The sequence below is a fragment of the Ammospiza caudacuta genome, chromosome 8, assembly GCF_027887145.1.
Source record: "Ammospiza caudacuta isolate bAmmCau1 chromosome 8, bAmmCau1.pri, whole genome shotgun sequence".
Taxonomy (NCBI): Eukaryota; Metazoa; Chordata; class Aves; order Passeriformes; family Passerellidae; genus Ammospiza; species Ammospiza caudacuta.
The window spans coordinates 29,600,014-29,618,834 of NC_080600.1; the positions used below are offsets into that span (position 1 = coordinate 29,600,014).

Genomic DNA, 18,821 nt, shown 5'->3' on the forward strand with positions numbered 1-18,821 from the left:
ACCTCTCCACAGCCGTGTAAGTGGAGCAGCTCAGCCAAACTCTGGTCACATACAGAGCCTGTACCTCCCTGCACTTCCCAACAGATTCACAAGGACCCATGTGTACAGCAGGAATATAGCCAGGCAAAGGAGGAGTGACACCAGTTGCTCCCTGCCCACATAACCAGGGCCAGTAACAATAAAAGCTCAGCTCCCATTACTGCTTGTTGGCCATGGACAAAGGATGAACAGGGACAAATCTGTGTGTGATGCATCAAGCAAAGAAATGTCCTGCCAGCAGTGTGGAGGGGAAAGACAACAGTTTTGTGGCATCCTATTTAATTTATTCCAATTTTATGTAGCTCAGCTTTCTTAAAAGGGAAGAAGGCAAACAAATAAGAAAACTTCCCTATTCCTAAACAAAACAAAGTACAAACTGCAGATGAGAGCCAGCATGTGCAAATTTTATATGAAAAAGCAGAACACCCTCAGATGTTAACAGAAAACAGCATCATTTTTACAGTCACTTGGTTTTGCACGGAGGTGTGTTATCTTCTTTCATTTGCTCCCATTCATACACATCCACATATGCCCATCCCCGACTTTCCAAAGGGGGTTCTTCCCCAGTCTCCTCCACTGCCAGGTACAGACCCCTGCAAAGGCACGAGAGCCCTAATTTAACAAAGCCCACCTGAGCCCTTCACACTTCAGATCTGAAATGTGGGTCCAAGAAGGGGGACAAGAAACAACAAACCATTTAAGAAAAACCCAAGACATTTACTCCAGGGAGAGGGTTTTTGCAATTGCCCTAACAAGGACATCCATATTTAATTAAAAAAAAAGGAAGAAAATAATAAAACCTCCTTGCTTAGGCAATGGGGAAGTTATTTATTCTCAGCATCAGTGTGTTCTGTACAGAAAGAAATCAACAGGTGAATTAACAGCAGAGACACATCTCTCCCCAGTATGTCCAGCACAAAACCTCTCAGAGCACCTGGAATCACTTGGATTTCATCTATACAAATGTGTATGTGGGCAGAGGAGTGTGAGAGTGTATGAGCGTGTGTTTGTGTGTGTGTGTCTGTGTGTGTGTGTGAGTGAGGGCCTTTACAAAGCAAGATATATATTGTAATTTACTTACAAAAAGAAAAAGTTATGTGCTGAATAACAGATGCTCACTTCAGTCCCAAGCAAAAATGGAGGGACAAGGGCAGCTGCTTGGGAACGCAGGTTTTAGATGTTTTGTTTTGTTTTTTCCTATCTAGAAATAAAGAAAAAATGAATGAGAGAAAGAGAGACATTCCCTGGCTTGTTATCCTAAATCTACACACGCATCCTTCCACCCAGCCTCGGCAAGTTCATTTTAGCTCCCTCGGCATAAGCTGATCCTAAGAAATACTGTGCAAAAGCCCTTCAAATCCCTTGGAAAAACAAGCATTTAGCTTTGCTATCACCCAAAGACCCCATGCTCCCACACCAGTGGCTGAAGCTGGGCCCCTGCTGATTTGTCTGTGCCCCAGCACAAGCAAAGGAAGCACCCAAGAGTGTTGTTAGGGGACAAGGTGGCAGTTGTCTCATCTTTAGCCCTTTCCCCCACTGCTGCTTCCTTGGGGAACACATCCCAACTATGGTGATACGTTCAAGCTGGGAATCCAGGGTCTTTCTTCCTTTACTCCCTCCCACACCACATCCCATGCCAGGACTGATGGCCGGGCTGGGGCACAAGAGACTGACTGGCAGGACACAAGAGGCAGGTGACAGTATTTACAGTCTTTGGTCTTGGGGAAGAGAGAAAAAGAGGGGAAAAGGCTGGGCTCTTTCAGGTTTTTTACCCTCTCCCACTCATAGCAAGGGGTTCTGTGCCCAGGGAGGGGTCAGGGAGCACATGGCACTCTGTGCTGGAGGGTGCAGAAAGATGCCACAAAGCAGCAGGGAGGGCAGGGCTGCAGGGCGAGGAGCAAAAAAGACCAGTTCTCTGGTTTATGTTGGGTGAAAGACTAAGAAAGCAGTCCCTTCTCCTTGCAAACCCCCCACCACCTTCCCCTCCCCTTATCCCTCCCCTCCCCAGGAACCAGGCAGCTGAGGAAGGAGGGCAGCACCCAGTCTCTTCCAGAGCCTAAAGAGACACGCTGAAACCCATGTAAAATCCAGCACTGGGGCCACAGTGAGCCACCTCCAGCCAGCAAGATCACATCTGTCTACAGGCTCCGCAGGGCGTGCGCTCCCCGGTCCTCCTGCTCGTGGGCTGTGTAGAAGAGGTGGCACTCGGGGTCCCCGCGGATGGTGGGCGCACCCTGGATCACCTTCCCATGGATGGGGTCCACGCACCAGCACTCGCCACGCTGCCCATTCACCGACATCTTGCACTGCAGGGAGAGGGACAGGACACATGTCAGAGTCAAGAGAAGGACAGAACAAACCACCTCCCAGGTCACCCAGCCCAAAGCCCCAGCCTCTGGTGATGTGGCACTAGTTTAGATTCAGGCAAAATCCATGGGATGCTGTACTCAAACCCCCCAGGGCCTGTGCTGCACCGGCAGCGTTACTCCAGCAGTCCAGGATGAGGGCTGAACCTCTTTCTTCAGGGACTGTGCCAGGGACCAAGAAGCCAATTTTAATTAACCAGAAGGACAATTGTCCATGAAATGCATCACCCTTTGCCAACTGTGGATGAAAAGCATCCAAAGAGACAAAGATCCCTTGGGAAAGAGGGATGAAACAGACTGACAGAGGATCTGTGTAAGATTCTTCTCACCTGCAGATTAGGCTAAACAAACATCAGATCAAGGCCCCCACAGCCAGACCAAACAGAGATTCACTTATGCCAGAACAGAGGCAGGGACCATGGTGCATCTGGACCTGGCCTCTGTCCTCCCAGTCTTGTTAGAGAAAAGTTTCTTGTCTAACAGTTATCCTCCTCTTGCCCTGCAGTGCTGCAGGCACTTTGACCCTGATGTTCATCCCTCCAGCCCCAGCAGATGCATTTCTGAACAGGTTGTAGTGGGAGATGCAGAGGTTACTCCAAGCAGGCCAGTGCAGGCTGACTTGTTCCTCAGGCACAGGGAGCAGCAGAGGCTGTTTTTCCTTCTGTAGCACACAAAGCATCACCCACAGTGTCCGGGCTCATTCCCCAGACATGGCTCATCTTACAGGCAATCTGCCACCTCTGCTCCATCCAGCCCTTCCAAGTGTGCTCATGCTGGGGGATCCAGCCAGCCCATGGGGCTCTTCAGGGGTGGATGGGTGAGGGCCCAAGTGGGACAAAAACAGGAGAATGGACAGAGGGAGATTCTCTCAGAGCATCCTGTTTTTTTTTTAATGCTTCTGATGAAGGGATAGAAGTAGCCCTGAGTAGAAGGCCTAGCCATGAAAAGAGGATGGATCCCCTCCAAAGGCTCAGCTATAAGGAATCCTCATATGCAGGTACTATTCACAGATTACTTCAGTCAACCCTGCACCAGCTGTTGTTCCTGCTGTTTTTTCCCAGCAGTTTTTTCCCATTCCTCAGCCACTGACACCTGGTGGTTTAGCATGAATGAAGCCAGAAAGTCAGAATTCAGACACACAAATTTTCTGAGTTCTTGTGGGTCCCATAAATACCTTCAGAAGCATGCTGCACTCCAACCCCCACCCTGCCTGGAAGGAATCCCTCCTGGATCTGGGGGACTAGCCTTGACTTGTGGAAGAAAACCAGTGAAGTACAGTAGAAACCTTCCTGACTCCCAGAAGCACCTTCTGCTTTGTCGGCAAGACTGGTCAGTATTCAGTCCCTCTCTGCTTTTTTCCTGCAGCAGGGCCCAGACAGTACAAGATCTGGCTCAAAGTTAAAAAAAATAGACCTGGACAGATAAGCAGCTCTTATGGGGAAAACTAAACTGATTCTCCATCTCTGGACTGCCCACGGCCATGTGTGGATGTGCATTTCATCTCCACTTGCAAACTAGTGGCTGCAGAGGTACAGGGGTGTAACTAAACCTGTCCATGCCACGTGCAGCATTTTCTATTTACCCCACACCTCACATCATGCATAGGGTATCAGCCCAGCCCTGAACTATGCATGTTCTGTGTCTGCACATGATGGGGACAGACAGTGAGCCGAGAGCTGCTGCTGGAAACACAGACAGCCCCAGAGCCTCCACTGTCCCCTCTTACCTGTTTGAGATTGTACAAGCCATGCTTGTCACAGTTGGGGATGTGAAGGGAGTAGAGGTGCTCCAGGGGCCCTCGCTCATCTGGCAGCCGCATGGTGGAGATGCGTTCCAGGACCTGATCCAGCTCCTGCTGACAAGGGGTCTGAAAACAACCCAGAAAACAGGAAAAAATTATTGTCAGGACAATGGTACCATTCAGCATCAACACTGTGGACAATGGTAACACCAGCAGGGGTGAACACATGAGCATCCCTAAAGACACATGTTTGCCCCAGGTCCTGCTCCAGAGTTCACCTCCAGTCACCCAAAATCAGAGTTGTGCATAGACTTGCACATCTCCCATGTAGCTGACTGGTACAAGAGCCAACATAATACCAGATCCCAAGTCCTGGATACAGGGGAGAAACCTCAGAGGGTACCATGGCTCCCACTGGTGGTGGCAAGTGACATGAAGCAGGGCTAGTCCGGATAGATCAGGAGGGTTTCCATGAGCATAGCCCAGAGCACACACCTGTGATGCAGTTTTGGCCCAGAAGTACAACTCAAAAGCATGTGAGACTCCATGAGAGTGGAGAGGGAGACCTGGGAATGGGAGTACCCCAAGCCAGCCTCTGGAGGCATCCTTCTTGCTCCACAGCAGCTCCCAGACAGGGCTTCCACCCAAGGCAGTGTGGCTGAAATATGCCTGATGTGAGGCAAACTGAGTCCACACCTCTCTGCTTTTGCAGTGCGTGAGGTTTTCTTTGCAAAGGAGCAGCAGCAGTGTGTGAACTCTCAGAGCTGATGGTGCCTGCATTTTACTTCGAACTTCTGTTTTGCCAAGCCTTTGGAAGGCATGAGGACTCTTTTAAAGCTCCTTTCTGTCCCTGTGCTCCCCAGATACTAATATTCTGTATGTTTACAGGGATGTATATCGTGGATCCTTTGGGGTGGGTTTCAATCTCCATCTCCACTCCTATCCCATCTAGTTGCCTTGATCAAGCTTCCCACTAGAGGGAAGCCACGGCCAAGAACTGGATAACAGACAGGGACAGAAAAGTAGACCGGGAGGTCTTAGAGCACTCTCCCTGCTACAGGACAGTCACACAGGTCATCCTCGGGGCTTGTGGCCTTCTTTAACCTGGACTGGGGCTACCCTGCAGCAGGCAGACAGACCTGCTCCTAGCCCCTCAAATCCCCTTGGGCCATGCCTACTTAGGGAAAAAGGGTGTGAGAAAGCCAGCCCATGGGCAAAGGGCATGCCTGCACTCCTGCAGAGGTAGGTGCTGAGCCAGCAGAAGCCCCCCTTCCAGAGGTGAAGCTGCAATGAAAATAATGCCTCCTGACCAGCATATCAAAGTTCATCAGATAGTGTGTTCAGGCCCAGCATCAGAGAAAAAATGTTTGCTTCTCCTCTTCTGCTTCTCCCCACTTTTTTCTTTCAATTTACTTTTTCTGTTTTTAAGACAGTTTATTGCAGGTGCCATTTAGGATTTGCATTCAGCATTTCCCAGTAAGCCCACAGCTGCCCCCCTTAGCTCCCCACAGCCCTGCCCTCTCACCCTGCCCGTCGACAGCCGTGACTTCTTGGAGTCCTCGTGGTTGTGATGAGCCTTGCTGACTTTGCCCATCTGCCGCTGCTGCTCGTTCACCTTCTCCCTCATCACTGCCAGCTCCTTCATGCCCGTCTTCATGGGCTTCCTCCCTCCAGCTCCACTCAGGATCCCCACGGTGCCATCCACGTGGTTCTCAGCGAGAATGCTCTCAGAGCGGTCATCACCATTATCTGCAGGAGACAGGGCAGACAAGGAGAGTGTCCAGCTCAGTCAGGCGCTGCCTCACATGTTCATCCTGCCCTGGATCATTTTCAGACGTGGCTGGTTACCAAGCCATAAAATCTTTGCATGCAAAAATTTTAAATTGCATTATCCCTTTCATCTGGAAGGTGAGAATAGATTCTTTCATTCTGGAGTTATTACCACTCTAAAAGACAGTTTAGAGAGCAGGGGAAATCACTGCTGGAGAAGTTCTTTCTGGCTTTTCTGTGACCTTCTAAATTACTTCCCAAGAATGCAATTTTCCCATTAGAAGTCCAGTTGGATTGGAGATGCCAAGTGTACTTCAGTTCCAGCACTTAAAACCACAGTGATTAGTAACAATACCTTGAGTCCATCTGTCATCCCCCAGAGTATCTCCAGGAATACTTACTCAACATTCATGTGCTAAAATAAATTCTCAGCTCTGCTTTCAAAAATACCTCAGCTCTGTACTAAGGCCATGTGGCCACCCTAACATCCTCTGGAGATCCTGCCATTTCAGAGACCATCATCCTTGCCACACCATCTTTCCCATTGTCTCTCATATACTGTGTTACTCATTTAGTTTCTACCTATTACTGCATTTGCTGACAGTGGAACAGTCACAACTCTGCCACTGTGAATGCCACAAGATCCCAGCTAGTACAGCCATTTTAAAATCAGTTAGGGGAAATCTGGGGATTTCTGGACTTTTTCCATCTCCTCTGCTCTGTTATTTATGCATTTTCCCAATTCACCAAAATTTGTGAGAGCAAACCTTGCCACAGCAGGACATGATGGTCACAATGCTGCAGCCACCAGTCTCTTTGGACTTTGCAGTGGCAATGAGGAGAGATCTCAATTCCTCCTGGTTGCTTCTAACACCTAGGAGGTGACAGCTGATCACTCCCTTTTGCCTGCTCTGATCTGGCTGAGAAAGCACAATCTAATACTATAGCTAAATATAATATTGAAGCTGAGCCTGAATTAAGCTGGGACTTGAAGCAAGACCTCCAGAGGTCCCTTCCAGCCCAAATTAGGATTGAACCCACATATGCACATCACTTCCCAGTGCCAGGCTTTGTATGTATGTCTCTGCACAAAACCTCTTCAGCAGCTCCATAGGTATTATACCAGGGGACAGACCAGGCTGTTCTGGTGATGGTGACTAACAGGAAGTGTCTTTCAGTATTGCCACGGAAGAATTGTAGCCCCCAAATTCCCAGCATTAGAGCTCTCTCTGGCCCCTCCAATTTCAGCTTTCCAGCATTATGGAAAACTCAGGCACTTATCTAGATGTAAAGAAATCATATCAAACTGTGCATGATGCAGGACAAGGAATGATTTAGCTCACATAACAGTGCTTAATTTATAGATCTCTCCTGCTTCTCAGAGGACGAAGCATACAGAGCATTTACAGATGTTAACAGTTCCTTTTTTCAGAATCTGCATGATGTTGTTTATCTCTACTGTCAGCATAGCCCTACTGTCATGACAGAGTGAAAAAATATAATAGAAAGTGTTTTATTTCTACCACAGCTTTCTAGGCTCTTTTCAGGTATTACAACCCCAAGCTCACAAAGAAGAAACTGCGAGAAGAGTTTCGTCTGAATTCACTCAGCAAACATGCAGCTGCCTGATGCCAGGGTGGCCCAGGTGGGCTGGACCAAGGAGCCATCCAGCCCAGCCTGCCATTCATGAGAGACCATCAGCAGCTGTTGGGAGCAGAAGGACCATTCCCAGTCTGTGCTGCAGACCAGCAGTAAGAGCACTTTCATGGCTGAAGACTGCATCCGATCCACAGGATTGAAAAGTCACCAAAAGACTCAACCCTCAGTGGATTTGTCCAGTATCTTTTTGAACTTCTTCATGATTTCCAGAAATACTAAATGCATTTGGTCTGCAGGTTTGTAGCTGCTTAGGTAGCAACTAAAAAGCAAACATGGGGCAAAACCAATCTGGCAAAGCCCATTAGTTTCCTCAGTTCTGGTTCCAGATGAGAATTGAGACCAGGTTTGATAGCCAGATGGGCAAGCTCAAAGTCTAGGCTGCTGTCTGGTGATTGCTATCTGGCCATCATCCTAGGAGTCAGACAAGCAATATTTTGAGCAGGAATATTCTGTTTATACACCAGTCTCCCCATTAATTAGAAACACATAGTGAGAAGAGAGAAGGCCATGAGGCCGCCTTTAGAGAGAATCAACTACAAAAGCACCATGAAGAGATGGGCAAGGCTGAAAGGCAAGGCTGGCTTAGGAGAGTTTTAGCCTTCTGACCTCTTTTGTGCTCCTCTCCTTGGTGCCCCCCATGTTGTCAACAACAGCAGAACAAGGGCAGCAGCAGGGCAGATTCTCAGACACACTGCAGTCCTCTGCTTCATTCAGAAAAAAAAGGTACAAACTGACAGAAAAGCAGCAAACTGGAAGTGATGTCCTCCCCCATCCATTCTCACTCCCTTCCTGCCTCCAACTAAAACACAGAGACATCTGCCCAAATAAGCACTGTGCTAGTAAATGCAGGCGAGCTGGTAAGCCTCTTGTCGGCTGATTCATTCACAAAACCTGCTTCTGATAATATTTTTGTTCATTTTTCTCACTTTCCAATGCTAACAAGTATCAGCCCAAAGAAAACCACTGATGGGAGTGGAGTGTGCAAGTCAATGTGCATGAACACACCCAGAGACAGGAGAGATTGGTCTTGGCTCCCCAGGCACCATCACAGGAGCAAGACTGGATCAGCAGCCAGGAAGGCCTAGCTGCTATTGACTGTAAGCTTTCCTCTCTGAGGCCAAGTCAGTCACGGTGAGCCATGCCTTTGACCCTGCTGCCAAGCTGGATTGGTCCACCTGGGGCTGATGGCAGAGCCCCATCACAGCTTTTCCCTCTCCCAAATCTGTGCTGCTCTTAAGAGAGACTATCCTGACTTGGAGCTTCCAGAGGTGGCTTCATCACAGAAGGGAGAGACGGAAGAGTTTGGCCGCATGTGCAGAGCACCAGCATTTCTTTCAGGACAAGCTGCATGCACAGGAGAAAGCTGAGCACCAGGTGTGATGGACCACATTTGAAAGAGCAAAAGGGCTGGGGAGCAACAAGAGTGGAAAGATAAAGACTCAAGGCCAGGACAGCACAGAGCATGACACAAGCCAAATAACCCCTCTTACAGCTAGATAAAATGCTTCCTAATGCTGCCTGAAAGCTGCAAGTCATGCTTGTTTATTACAATCCATGAACTAATGAAGCCACCTACCGCCCCTACTAGCCCAGGATGGGCAGGTATGTGATAGCCCCAAGACACAGAGCCCTAATCTGTCTGTCATCCTGACCAACGCCTTTTTGCTGACCAATTTCAATTCACACTAAATATATCTGTAAGGGAGTGGTGCCAAACTCCAAAACAATTGTTTTATAGTTCTTTCTTACGGCATGTGGAAAACATCTCCTGTGTTATTTCAGATCAAAAGGTAGAGAGCTTTGTGCAGGGTGGGACAAGTGTGGCAGGAATCTAAGCAGATAGCTGAAGTTCTCCTGAATGCTGACGCAGAGTCCATGAAACACCTCTTTACTTGCCAAGAAAACGATTTCTTTATGGCCTTTTTCAAGGAAAATTCCCATTTGCTTCAATGGGGCGAGGACTTGGCTGAGGAAAAAGCCTGTTCAAATGGCCATCAGTTAATGTCTGTAGGGAGCTGCACCGTCTCGCCAACATTCTCAAAAGCAACTACCAATTTCCAGTGCTAAAATTTTCGGGAATCTGGTTTGAGACCTCTAGGCACCTTTGCCGAGACAGCTGAGAAACAGAGGGGCTGAAAAACAACCTGTCATTTCCAGACCTACAAGAAAAAATGTACCACACAAAAAAAGGCAGCTGCCTCAGGTTAAAAATATATTTTTATCCCTTTGAAGAGCCCTGAAGCGTATCTGGGCAGCGGAACAGGATGGAGCCAGTAGCACTCACTTAGCACAGGAGAGCCAGGCTCTATCACAGGGAGCACACACCATGCCAAGGACTGCAGCCGCCCTTGCCAGTGCTGCTCCTGCTCTCTCTGCACTTGCTTTCCTTCATCAACAGCTTGCCCAGAGGGTTTCACGTGCATTTGCTTATCTGCCTAGGGTGTTTGTACAGTGTTTAAATGCTGATTAAGGTCCCAGACCCATAGAAAGTTTCATCCAAGTGGCCTTCAACACGCTGCCTCAAACCCCACTATCTGGGGGTCCCAGCTGTGTCCCGGGCTGGACAGGGCTTACATCTCCCTCCCGCAGCAATCACAGCCTCCACTGGCCAGCACTTTCCTTCTGAAGATGTCTGAGAGCTTTGCAGTTCATTAATTACCCTGAAGACAGAAAGGTGTTCATCCTGAATTGCACATGGTTAAAGAAAACCAAAAGAAAGGCACAGAAATAGTTGAGAATGCTGCCCAAAGTCATGTATGGAATATATGGGCAAATCCAGAAGCTCAAGTCCTGGCCTGGCACCATGTACAAGAGTGAGCACACTTGGGATTGCGGGAATGCAGCATCCATGAAGAGGTTTTCCACCCTGAGCAAGTGTAATCTGTCTTATCTAGGTTTGGGAAGATTTTTGCATCTTTTAGCTTTTTGTGTCTGCAAGTTCTATCATTTCAACATAATTTAAATGCCTTATTGCTTGCCACTTTTTATTTTAAAGAGCAGAGCTGCGTGTCCCAGGCTGCCAAGAAGCCAGTGCTTGTCCTGTGCAGCCTGAGAGCAGACAGAGCCTTTAAGCCTGACCTTTCGTACACACAACAGCCCCACTAGAAGAATTACTTGTAGGAAGGTAGGTAAGGAGCAGACAAACCCCAACCACAGCCCCAGTGACCTCTGCCTCATCAATATGCAAAGTGCTTCAAGAAGAGCCCTGGGCAAAGGTGCAACAGCTCTGGTGTGTGTGTTATGACTTGGAACTCAGAAACCTCAGAAAAACTTTGCCAACAAGGATTATACTGGCATTGCGATTTCCTCACAGCAGGAGCTGCCAAGAACAAAGCCCACACCTACGCCCAGGACCTCTGGCCCACACCCTACCCCCAGAAAGGACCCAGGGTTTGCTGATCAGCACTGCCAACCTGCAAAGCACTGAGCACAGCATCCATTCACACTCAGCTGGCAGCAGAGGGAAAATGTGGGAGCACTGGTACATGGTCTGGCCCCATCATCATCCAGCCAGTCTGGATGCAGCTGTCCAGAGGCAGATGAAACCAAAGCACCCACTCAAGTTTCACTCTTTACTTTGCACAAAAGTGCATCTGGAAATGCCAGAGAGAGAGCATAAGCAATGGGCTGTGTAGGACAGGGAGCAATGGGAGAAGGTCACACATCAGAGAAGCAGCATCAGGAACAGCATCTCTCACAGAGGGCAACCATGGATGCTCAGGGGAGGGGCAGAAAAAAAGAATTACAGAGCAATTCTTCCTCTGCTCTCCTCCTGGCCATTGGCAGCTCAGACACCAAAGCTATTTCATCTAGACTAGGTTTAACAGCCATTGACAGACCTAAGAGGGAAAAGCTGTGCATGACCATTTCTGGATTCAAGTACAGGGACACCCCCATATTGCTTGCTGTCCCCTCTCCTCAGCCAGCAGCCTGTTCTGCTTAGCTTCATCCAATTCTGCACAGGGAACAGGTTATGTTTAAAGCTGTTGATTTGGTTCCAAAGGACTTCCAGAGGTGTCTGTACCACCCAGCCTTGCAAGGACTGGCCTGAACATCAGCATCCCAATCTCTCAGAAACACAGGCTACCATCATGGGACATGGATCACTTCAGAGCATCTCTCCATCTGCTGAAGAGTTCCCAGGACTCTCTGCCTGCCTGCACTCCCAGGGTTATTTCATCACACCAACTTGCTCAGTATCAGTGAGGAATTGCACACCACAGCCAGAAAATTCCCACATTAGTCTCCAAGATCTTGCTTTACCTCTCTGATAAGCTGTCCACAAAACACTCACACATCTCCTAGGGCAAAAAGCCCTGAGGGCTCTGCAAACACCTTTTTTTTTTTGTTTGTTTTTTGCCATGAGATCTTTTCAGCCCATCTCTACTAGCAGGGAAGGCAGGACTGGGGAGGGAACAGGGAACGGCATGTTCTGGCCAGGGGTTGCTTAGCAAGCTCCTCTCCCTACCCTGAGCAGCTGGCACTGAGGGGTGATCCAAGGGGCACCCAGTGCTTTCCTTTGACTCTGGCATCCTACAGGAAATGCTTTATGCTCCTCCAAAGTGCCAGGGACACTGACTCCGGGCAGCACAGCTTTCAGCAGCTCGCTTTGCTCTCTTTTCTCTGCCTATTCCTGGTGGCTGGAGAGCTCAACTTTCCCTCCTCCATCCACCTGGCTCCACCCAGAGCCAGAGGAAAACCTCTTACCACTGTGCCCCGTAGCACACCTGTGCACCTCTGCACACAAAGCCCTCCAGGACCATGGGACAGGCAATGCTGACATGAAGCTGATGTCAGATGAGGATAGAAGAGGGACCAAGATGTCCCTTCCCCCAGGCTTTACTTCAAACAGCCTTTTTTTTCTTTTTTTTTTTAACCATGTTTGTAGACTGGTATCCCAAGGATACAGGACTTGTGCAATTACACAGCCTACTTCTGTGTTTCTGCATGTATATTTGTATGACTGCCTGTCTCTCTATTAGATCTCCTCCCCCTCCACCTCTCAATATATCTACAAACACGTCAGCAAATGCCAACTGCATCTCAAACAGGAACACAATTCACAAAAATAGTAAGTTTCCACCATTTCATGGAAATGTGCAACCAGGCTCAAGAGAGACAAAATAGGAGGGTTTGTTTTGTTAGTTTTCTTTCCAAATTATTTTACTGAAGGGCTGTGTAGCACATTACCAGCCCACTCTGTGCAGACCCAGCAAAGCACAAACCACTGCTGGGGAAGGTCTGCTCCAGCCCTCCTTTTGCCAGCAGTGAGCCTGCACGTATTATTTGCAACATCCTGCTCTCTCCCACACCAGCTGTTCACTGTGTGCCAAGAATGGTGAGAATGCTGTTCAGGACCCTCAAAAATGCATGAGAATGCTTCAAGTCCCTTCATTTACCAAGCTTCCACTTACAGTCCTGCTTTTCTTTCACAGCTTCTCCCAAGCATGGAGCTACTGTGCATCCCAGTGCACACCTACAGCAGAGACACTCTGGACTTAGCTACAAGCTGAGGCTGAGGAGCCAGAGGGTCTCATCTCATGGCTGATGACAGTGTTTTTGTGCAGGTACTTAACCTCAATGTGTGTGAAGGCAGCATGCTCAGGGGAAAGACCTTTAACGCATTTGGAAGGTTTTGCTGAGTGAGGCTCTGCAAGCTCCCTGCCACCATAAAAGCATTCCCCCTTGTTAGTGAACCGTATCTCAGCCTTTTCAACACTGTTCTGCAATTAGCCCTCTGCAAAGCTCCAACCTTCCCAGCAGAACCAAATGAATTAACTTGAAAACACTTCCCAGCTTAAATTAATTGCACTGCAGCTTCCCAATTTGACATTGACCCTGTCTGTAAAATCCCCAGAGTTGTTACTACTTAGTCATTAGGGGCTTCTGCCTGAATGAAAGAAGCCATTAATCCTACCAGACCAAGTCTCTGCTCTCCTTCCCTGCTCACTCACATGCATCTGTGTGGTCTTCAGGCACCCCCAAAAAGCCTGAACCAATTTCTAGTATAAGATCAGCACCTAAATCCTTGGTCCCTATGAATTTCCAGATTAAAAGTGAATCACAAAACTACCTTATTAATTTCCTGTAGTTTTAACTGCTGTGTTTGAATTACCTGTATTTCCACAATGGAAACATGGGCTCGTCTCTAACCCCAAGTCCAAATCTGTCAGGGGTTTTGCACCCCACAGTCCAGAGTATGCAAGCACAGGAGAGTTCTCCTTACCACAGCCTCCATGAGGGTGCCTGCATGTTCATTACTATCTAGATGATCTCTGTCTGGCATTGGGTTGCTGCACCTCTCTTTCCTGCAGGAGAGCCAGATGCTGCCAGCATGACAGGAGCTGTGAATCTCAACAAGGCTGATTCCCAGGTATATACTCTGCAGCCTGCCAGGAAGGACTGATGAAGGACTTATGATCTGATGGACACAATCACAAACAAGAAACTCTTCAAAATCATACTAAATGTTTCTGCTTCATCACCTATTTTGGGAAAAATTATAGTATAGAGAACCTTTCCAGACTATTCTCCTATTTTTAAATTATTACCTTTTCAGGTGCAGGCAGCAACAAGCAAACGCCATGCTAGCTGGAGACAGACTCAGTTTGAACCTGCAGAGAGATGGACTACTAGAGGAAGTACTCACATCTGTCCCTGTCTCTTGGATAGGGTGCTTTAGCCAAACACAAGACATCTTGCTTCAAGGAGAGGTGGCTGAAGGAAATTTTGTGAGTTCTTTCATATAAGCAGCTAAGGGAGATAGTGTCTGAAAATGCCCTCTGCCTGTTCCGGCTCCTCAAGAATAGACAAAAGCTCACCAAAAAGATGTCCTCTGGCTCTGGAAGCCCAACTGCAATTCACTGATTTGTGGGTAACCACTTGGTGCCTGTTCACAAACCCATCAGCATCAGTGGCTGGTGGGGAAGTGGCTCTGGACACAGCATGAGCAGAGGAGCCTATGGCAGAGTACTGCACCATCTGGGAAGGCTGTGTAGAGCACAGCCAGAAATCTGACCTTGGACCCTCAAAAAAGTGGAACATTCCTCAAAACTAGGAATAAAACCCACCAATCAAAAAAACAAAACAACAAACAAACAAACAAAAAAACACCACAAAGAAAGCAAAAAAAAACACTTAAAATGCAAAAAGGTGCTTCATCCTGCCTGTGAGAGCCATCTCTCACCTATCTCTGGTATTGCTCTGCTCCCTTCTCAGCCACATTGCCTTCTCCAGTTATTATGCACACAAATGGAATGAACTTCAGTCATTTGTATTACTAGTTTTTAAATAACATCTCACTTTTCCAAAGTCAATTTTCCAGACAGCAGCTGAGGCCAGGGCTCTCCTCACCACCCACCCAAATCTCATTGCACATTTCCTAAAAGTCTGCCTTTTTCAAAACACACTATTATTACAGTAATTTCTCCCAAATTCTCAGAAACTCTGCCAGAGACCAACAGCCAATACCATCAGTGTCACCTTAAGGTCTGCTGGACCCACTGTCCCCATGCAGCCCCTGAGCCCTTAAAGCCAACCCTGTTTGCTTTTTCCCCAGAAACCTGCCTGTTCCCCAGGCACAAAACACAGTGCCTCCAAGTAAAACCAGAGCACTGAACTGTAGGTAGAAGAGGGAGTATCTGCTGCAATTTAGTTGAGCCTTTTTTGCCCGCGAGCATCTCCCAGCTGCCTCCAGCACTCACAGTCATTATCTTCCCTCCTCATGAGGGCTATTACTTAGTTGCTATATCCCACATTTAAGCCACAAATTGAGCTGTTCCCAGATTGTGTTTTTTTCTCATTTGACATCCAAGCTAAGCAACACCACAGTTGTTTCAGGTTATGTCAAAACACTTTGACCATCTGTTCTTGGGGCAGTATTTCACTCAGTTTTGCAGTCACTTTGCTCAATTTCTTTAACCCTTGTTTTACCCTTCTCCCAGCTGGAGGCAGAGCAGAATTTGAATCCTTGTGTTCAAGTACTCCATGAGAAAGGACTGAACCAGGTCTTGCATGTGTATTTGTTATGCACATTTACTATTTATCTTAGTATGTGCATTTACTGAAACAAGGCAACTGCCACTCTCTAAGGATAAAATCTTCACTGACACAGCACTGCTACTGAAATAACAATGAATGCACAGTCAAATAATGCAAGGCACCTTCAGTCAAGTAATGGAAGTCACCCCAGCGACTTCCAACCTCCAGAGCCTGCAGCATGGCCACATCCATGCCAGCTGGACTTCAGAAGGGGAAGATTCCTCCCCACAGGTGTGAGGGAAGCAGTGCCAGACAGCCCGCTCCTTCACTGTGATGATATTGCTTTAGTCTCTTGCCTTTTTTCTATAAAGGGCTGGATCTCATTTTGTTGGAAAAGACTCTCTATTTTGGGCCACCCATGAAGCTGCCCAAATTCAAACCTAGGGAGTTTGTAGACTCCTGCTGAGCAAAAGGCAGGAAGAGAGAGTCATAAAAATGTGGTAGAGGAAGGAAGAAAAGACAGGGGAACATCAGTAGCTGCATTCCCAAGGAGAATGGAGGCATTGCAAAGCTTAAGAAACAAACCACCACAGAACACGGGGACTGAGACAAACGTGATAACCCAGCTGAAGCACTGGAACAGAAGCTCGGATGCACATCAGTCAGCTTTCCACTTAAACAGCTCCAGAAAGCATTTTGTGTACAGCCTGCCAGCACACTCAGCACCAAGCACCCTGGTGTGCTTGCTTTACACCTGATCTATACAGCACCCCTTTCTTGGCCAGATGATTTGGATACTACTTAAAGCCCTGGAAAAGATCCAGGCATGTGGCAAAGAGCACATGAAAAGTGGGATCTGATGATACACTGGGTGGGATGGCCCCCAAATTAGAGAAAACCACCCCTGCCTTTGTAAACAATCCAAACAGTGAAACACTGAGCTTCGGCAAGGAAGTGCAGGGGATCCCCCAGCTTCAAGAAGAATTGGTGTTCCCATGGAACTCCCCATAAAATGCCAAACACCATAAGCTGGCTTGTAACACATGGATGTTTACATCCCAACTCCAAACCAGCCCTGAACATGATGCACACCTGATGTGGGTCAGCCTCCCCAGCCACAGCCCAGACAGCTGCTCTGCAGCAAGTACAGCTCACACTGTACTCTGCTCATGTTGTACAGCATTTACTTGGCCTGTATTTATGGTATTTTGGAACCCCCAAATTTTCAAAGCAAAATGCAGCAGTCATTATAGGGCATATAAGTCCCCAAGCACAGGCTCTGGGGAAGGAGCCCACCAAGGGAGGCACCAAACCATCCCAGGAGCCCTAAGGTGTGAGGCTGTCAGTAGGAAGATTGCCCAGAGTGCTGTAACTCGATCTGCCCTCAGACCACCACAACTGGAAAGCACTGTACCCACAGCCAGCCCAGAGGAAAGGGGGAAGGAGCCAATGAGACAGTGGAGAACAGTCCCCAGCAGCTACACACGCCCTTTCATCAGTCCCCAGAAAAAAAGCACTGCTGCACTATTTCCCATCAGGAAGCAACAGGCACCAACATCAACCTCCACCACACTTGGTCCATAAAGCTCCACTTCACTGGAGCCACTGTTGCCACATCTGTTAGTGTTTTAAAGCACATACATCTGGCTTAATTGAGCACTTGACTTTATTGCTGCTTTATCTCCATTTTCTGAACAGGCCTTGGAGAAAGGGCTTTATGTGGCTGAAGTTTGCGTCTTTCTTTCTTCATTCTTCCTTTTTAAATTTTTTTCCCCACTAAATTCCCACCTGAAGCAGGAACAAAAGCTACTATGACAGCTGCTCACAATCTCTGGGGCTGCTTTTAGGAAAGTCTCCTCTCCAGACAATAAACCCCATGCTAAATATTCTGGTTTATGTGCTTCAAAGCTGCAGACTTAAACCTCACCAATCCTCCCTTCCCATTGTTTTCCCAGCAAAAAATCAGAATTAGTGGCAGAAGGTGGTATAGTACATGTCAGGAAGAAAGAAAAAGGATCTTGCTGCCCCTGCTGTCTCTGAAACTTTGCCTCTGCCAAGTTACAACAAACAGGAAAAGCAGAATCAAAACACAGCCCCCATGTACCCCTCCAACCACCTAGTGCAGGCTGTGCCAGTGCCAGCTACTGCTCACAAACAATCACACTGTGAGACTCCTCTGGCACATCCTTCCAGGTGGCCTGAACAACAGAAGAGCCCAGCTCAGGAAGCCTGCATTTGATGCATGCAGTGCTTGAATCCCTTCCAGAAAGCACAAGGGTCCTTCAAGCCCCCAAACTGAGGAGAAGTTACCTGAAATGCCCTTTGCCATCTCCTGTTTGCCTGTTTCCCTGTGAAACCAGAAGCCAAGCACACAGTAGCTGGGAACATAGAGGAGCACTGCCTGTAAAGTTAGCTGTTCTCCCACTCAGCCACTCCAAGTACTTTTCAGTCACTGAGAGAAGTTTTGATGCCTCCCGGGGCAAGGAGTTTGGGCACCTTTGCTGGTCGGTGGCATCCTCACAAGGGCCCATGCCCAGCATCCTTCCACAGCTTTCAGGCCATGATGTGGGATGGGCACCATCCCAGACAGTATTTTTCTCCCTGCAGACAGAGGCTGAGACTGCTCAGCTGGCCGCCTGACTGTCACGGGGCACCAAATGCACACAAATACATTATGCTGCTTAATACTAACACAGAATGCAACCCACACAATCAGCCCAGGAGCTCCATACCTGCTGAAATCAGGACTTTTGCAGCTTCAGGGTAAGTGGCTGAAGTGATGTTTCATCAAACCACCACACGTCATGGCTGTGATGCAGCAATCCCCACAATCTGTTTCAGGCACCCAGAAGGAAGCTCCTCAGTTACACCACCACTTGCTTTTCATGTGCCCAGCAGAAATGCTCCCCACCCCTACCAGTCATCTCCCCAGTGCCCTGCCCTGACCTCAGCTCCTTGTTCTCCTGCCTGCCACGTACAAGAGAATGCCCCTCTTCAGCCAGTGTCACACCTTGTGACCTCTGTGGCTTTCAACCTTTCCAATGGAAGCAGGCATCAATGTCCTGCCTGACCCCCTCCAATGAGAATAAGATATTCAAAGCACTGTCAGCTCTCCCAGTGCTGTGTTCCAGTTTGATTTCATGCTGCAGTGCTGAGTCCAGCCATCCTTTATCCCTGCTGCCTGGTATCTTTTCTCCAGTGTCTAAACACAAAAGCCACCCTTGAAGCAAGCAAAAAGCAAGGCATACTAGCAGCAGGTGAATGAG

The 18,821-nt window shown here is 48.1% G+C and overlaps 1 protein-coding gene across 1 annotated transcript in view; it reads right to left on the minus strand.

Annotated features, from left to right (window-relative positions):
• Nucleotides 1-211: 211 nt before the first annotated feature.
• IGFBP2 (insulin like growth factor binding protein 2) overlaps nucleotides 212-18,821 on the minus strand; it is a 56,216-nt gene continuing 37,606 nt past the window's right edge. Inside the window, exons 2-4 of the mRNA XM_058809558.1 lie at nucleotides 5,672-5,895; nucleotides 4,132-4,272; nucleotides 212-2,345 (exon numbers count right to left, since the gene is read on the minus strand). Of these exons, the coding sequence (XP_058665541.1) occupies nucleotides 2,178-2,345; nucleotides 4,132-4,272; nucleotides 5,672-5,895 (533 nt within the window). The 3' untranslated portion in view covers nucleotides 212-2,177. The remainder of the gene's footprint in view (nucleotides 2,346-4,131; nucleotides 4,273-5,671; nucleotides 5,896-18,821) is intronic.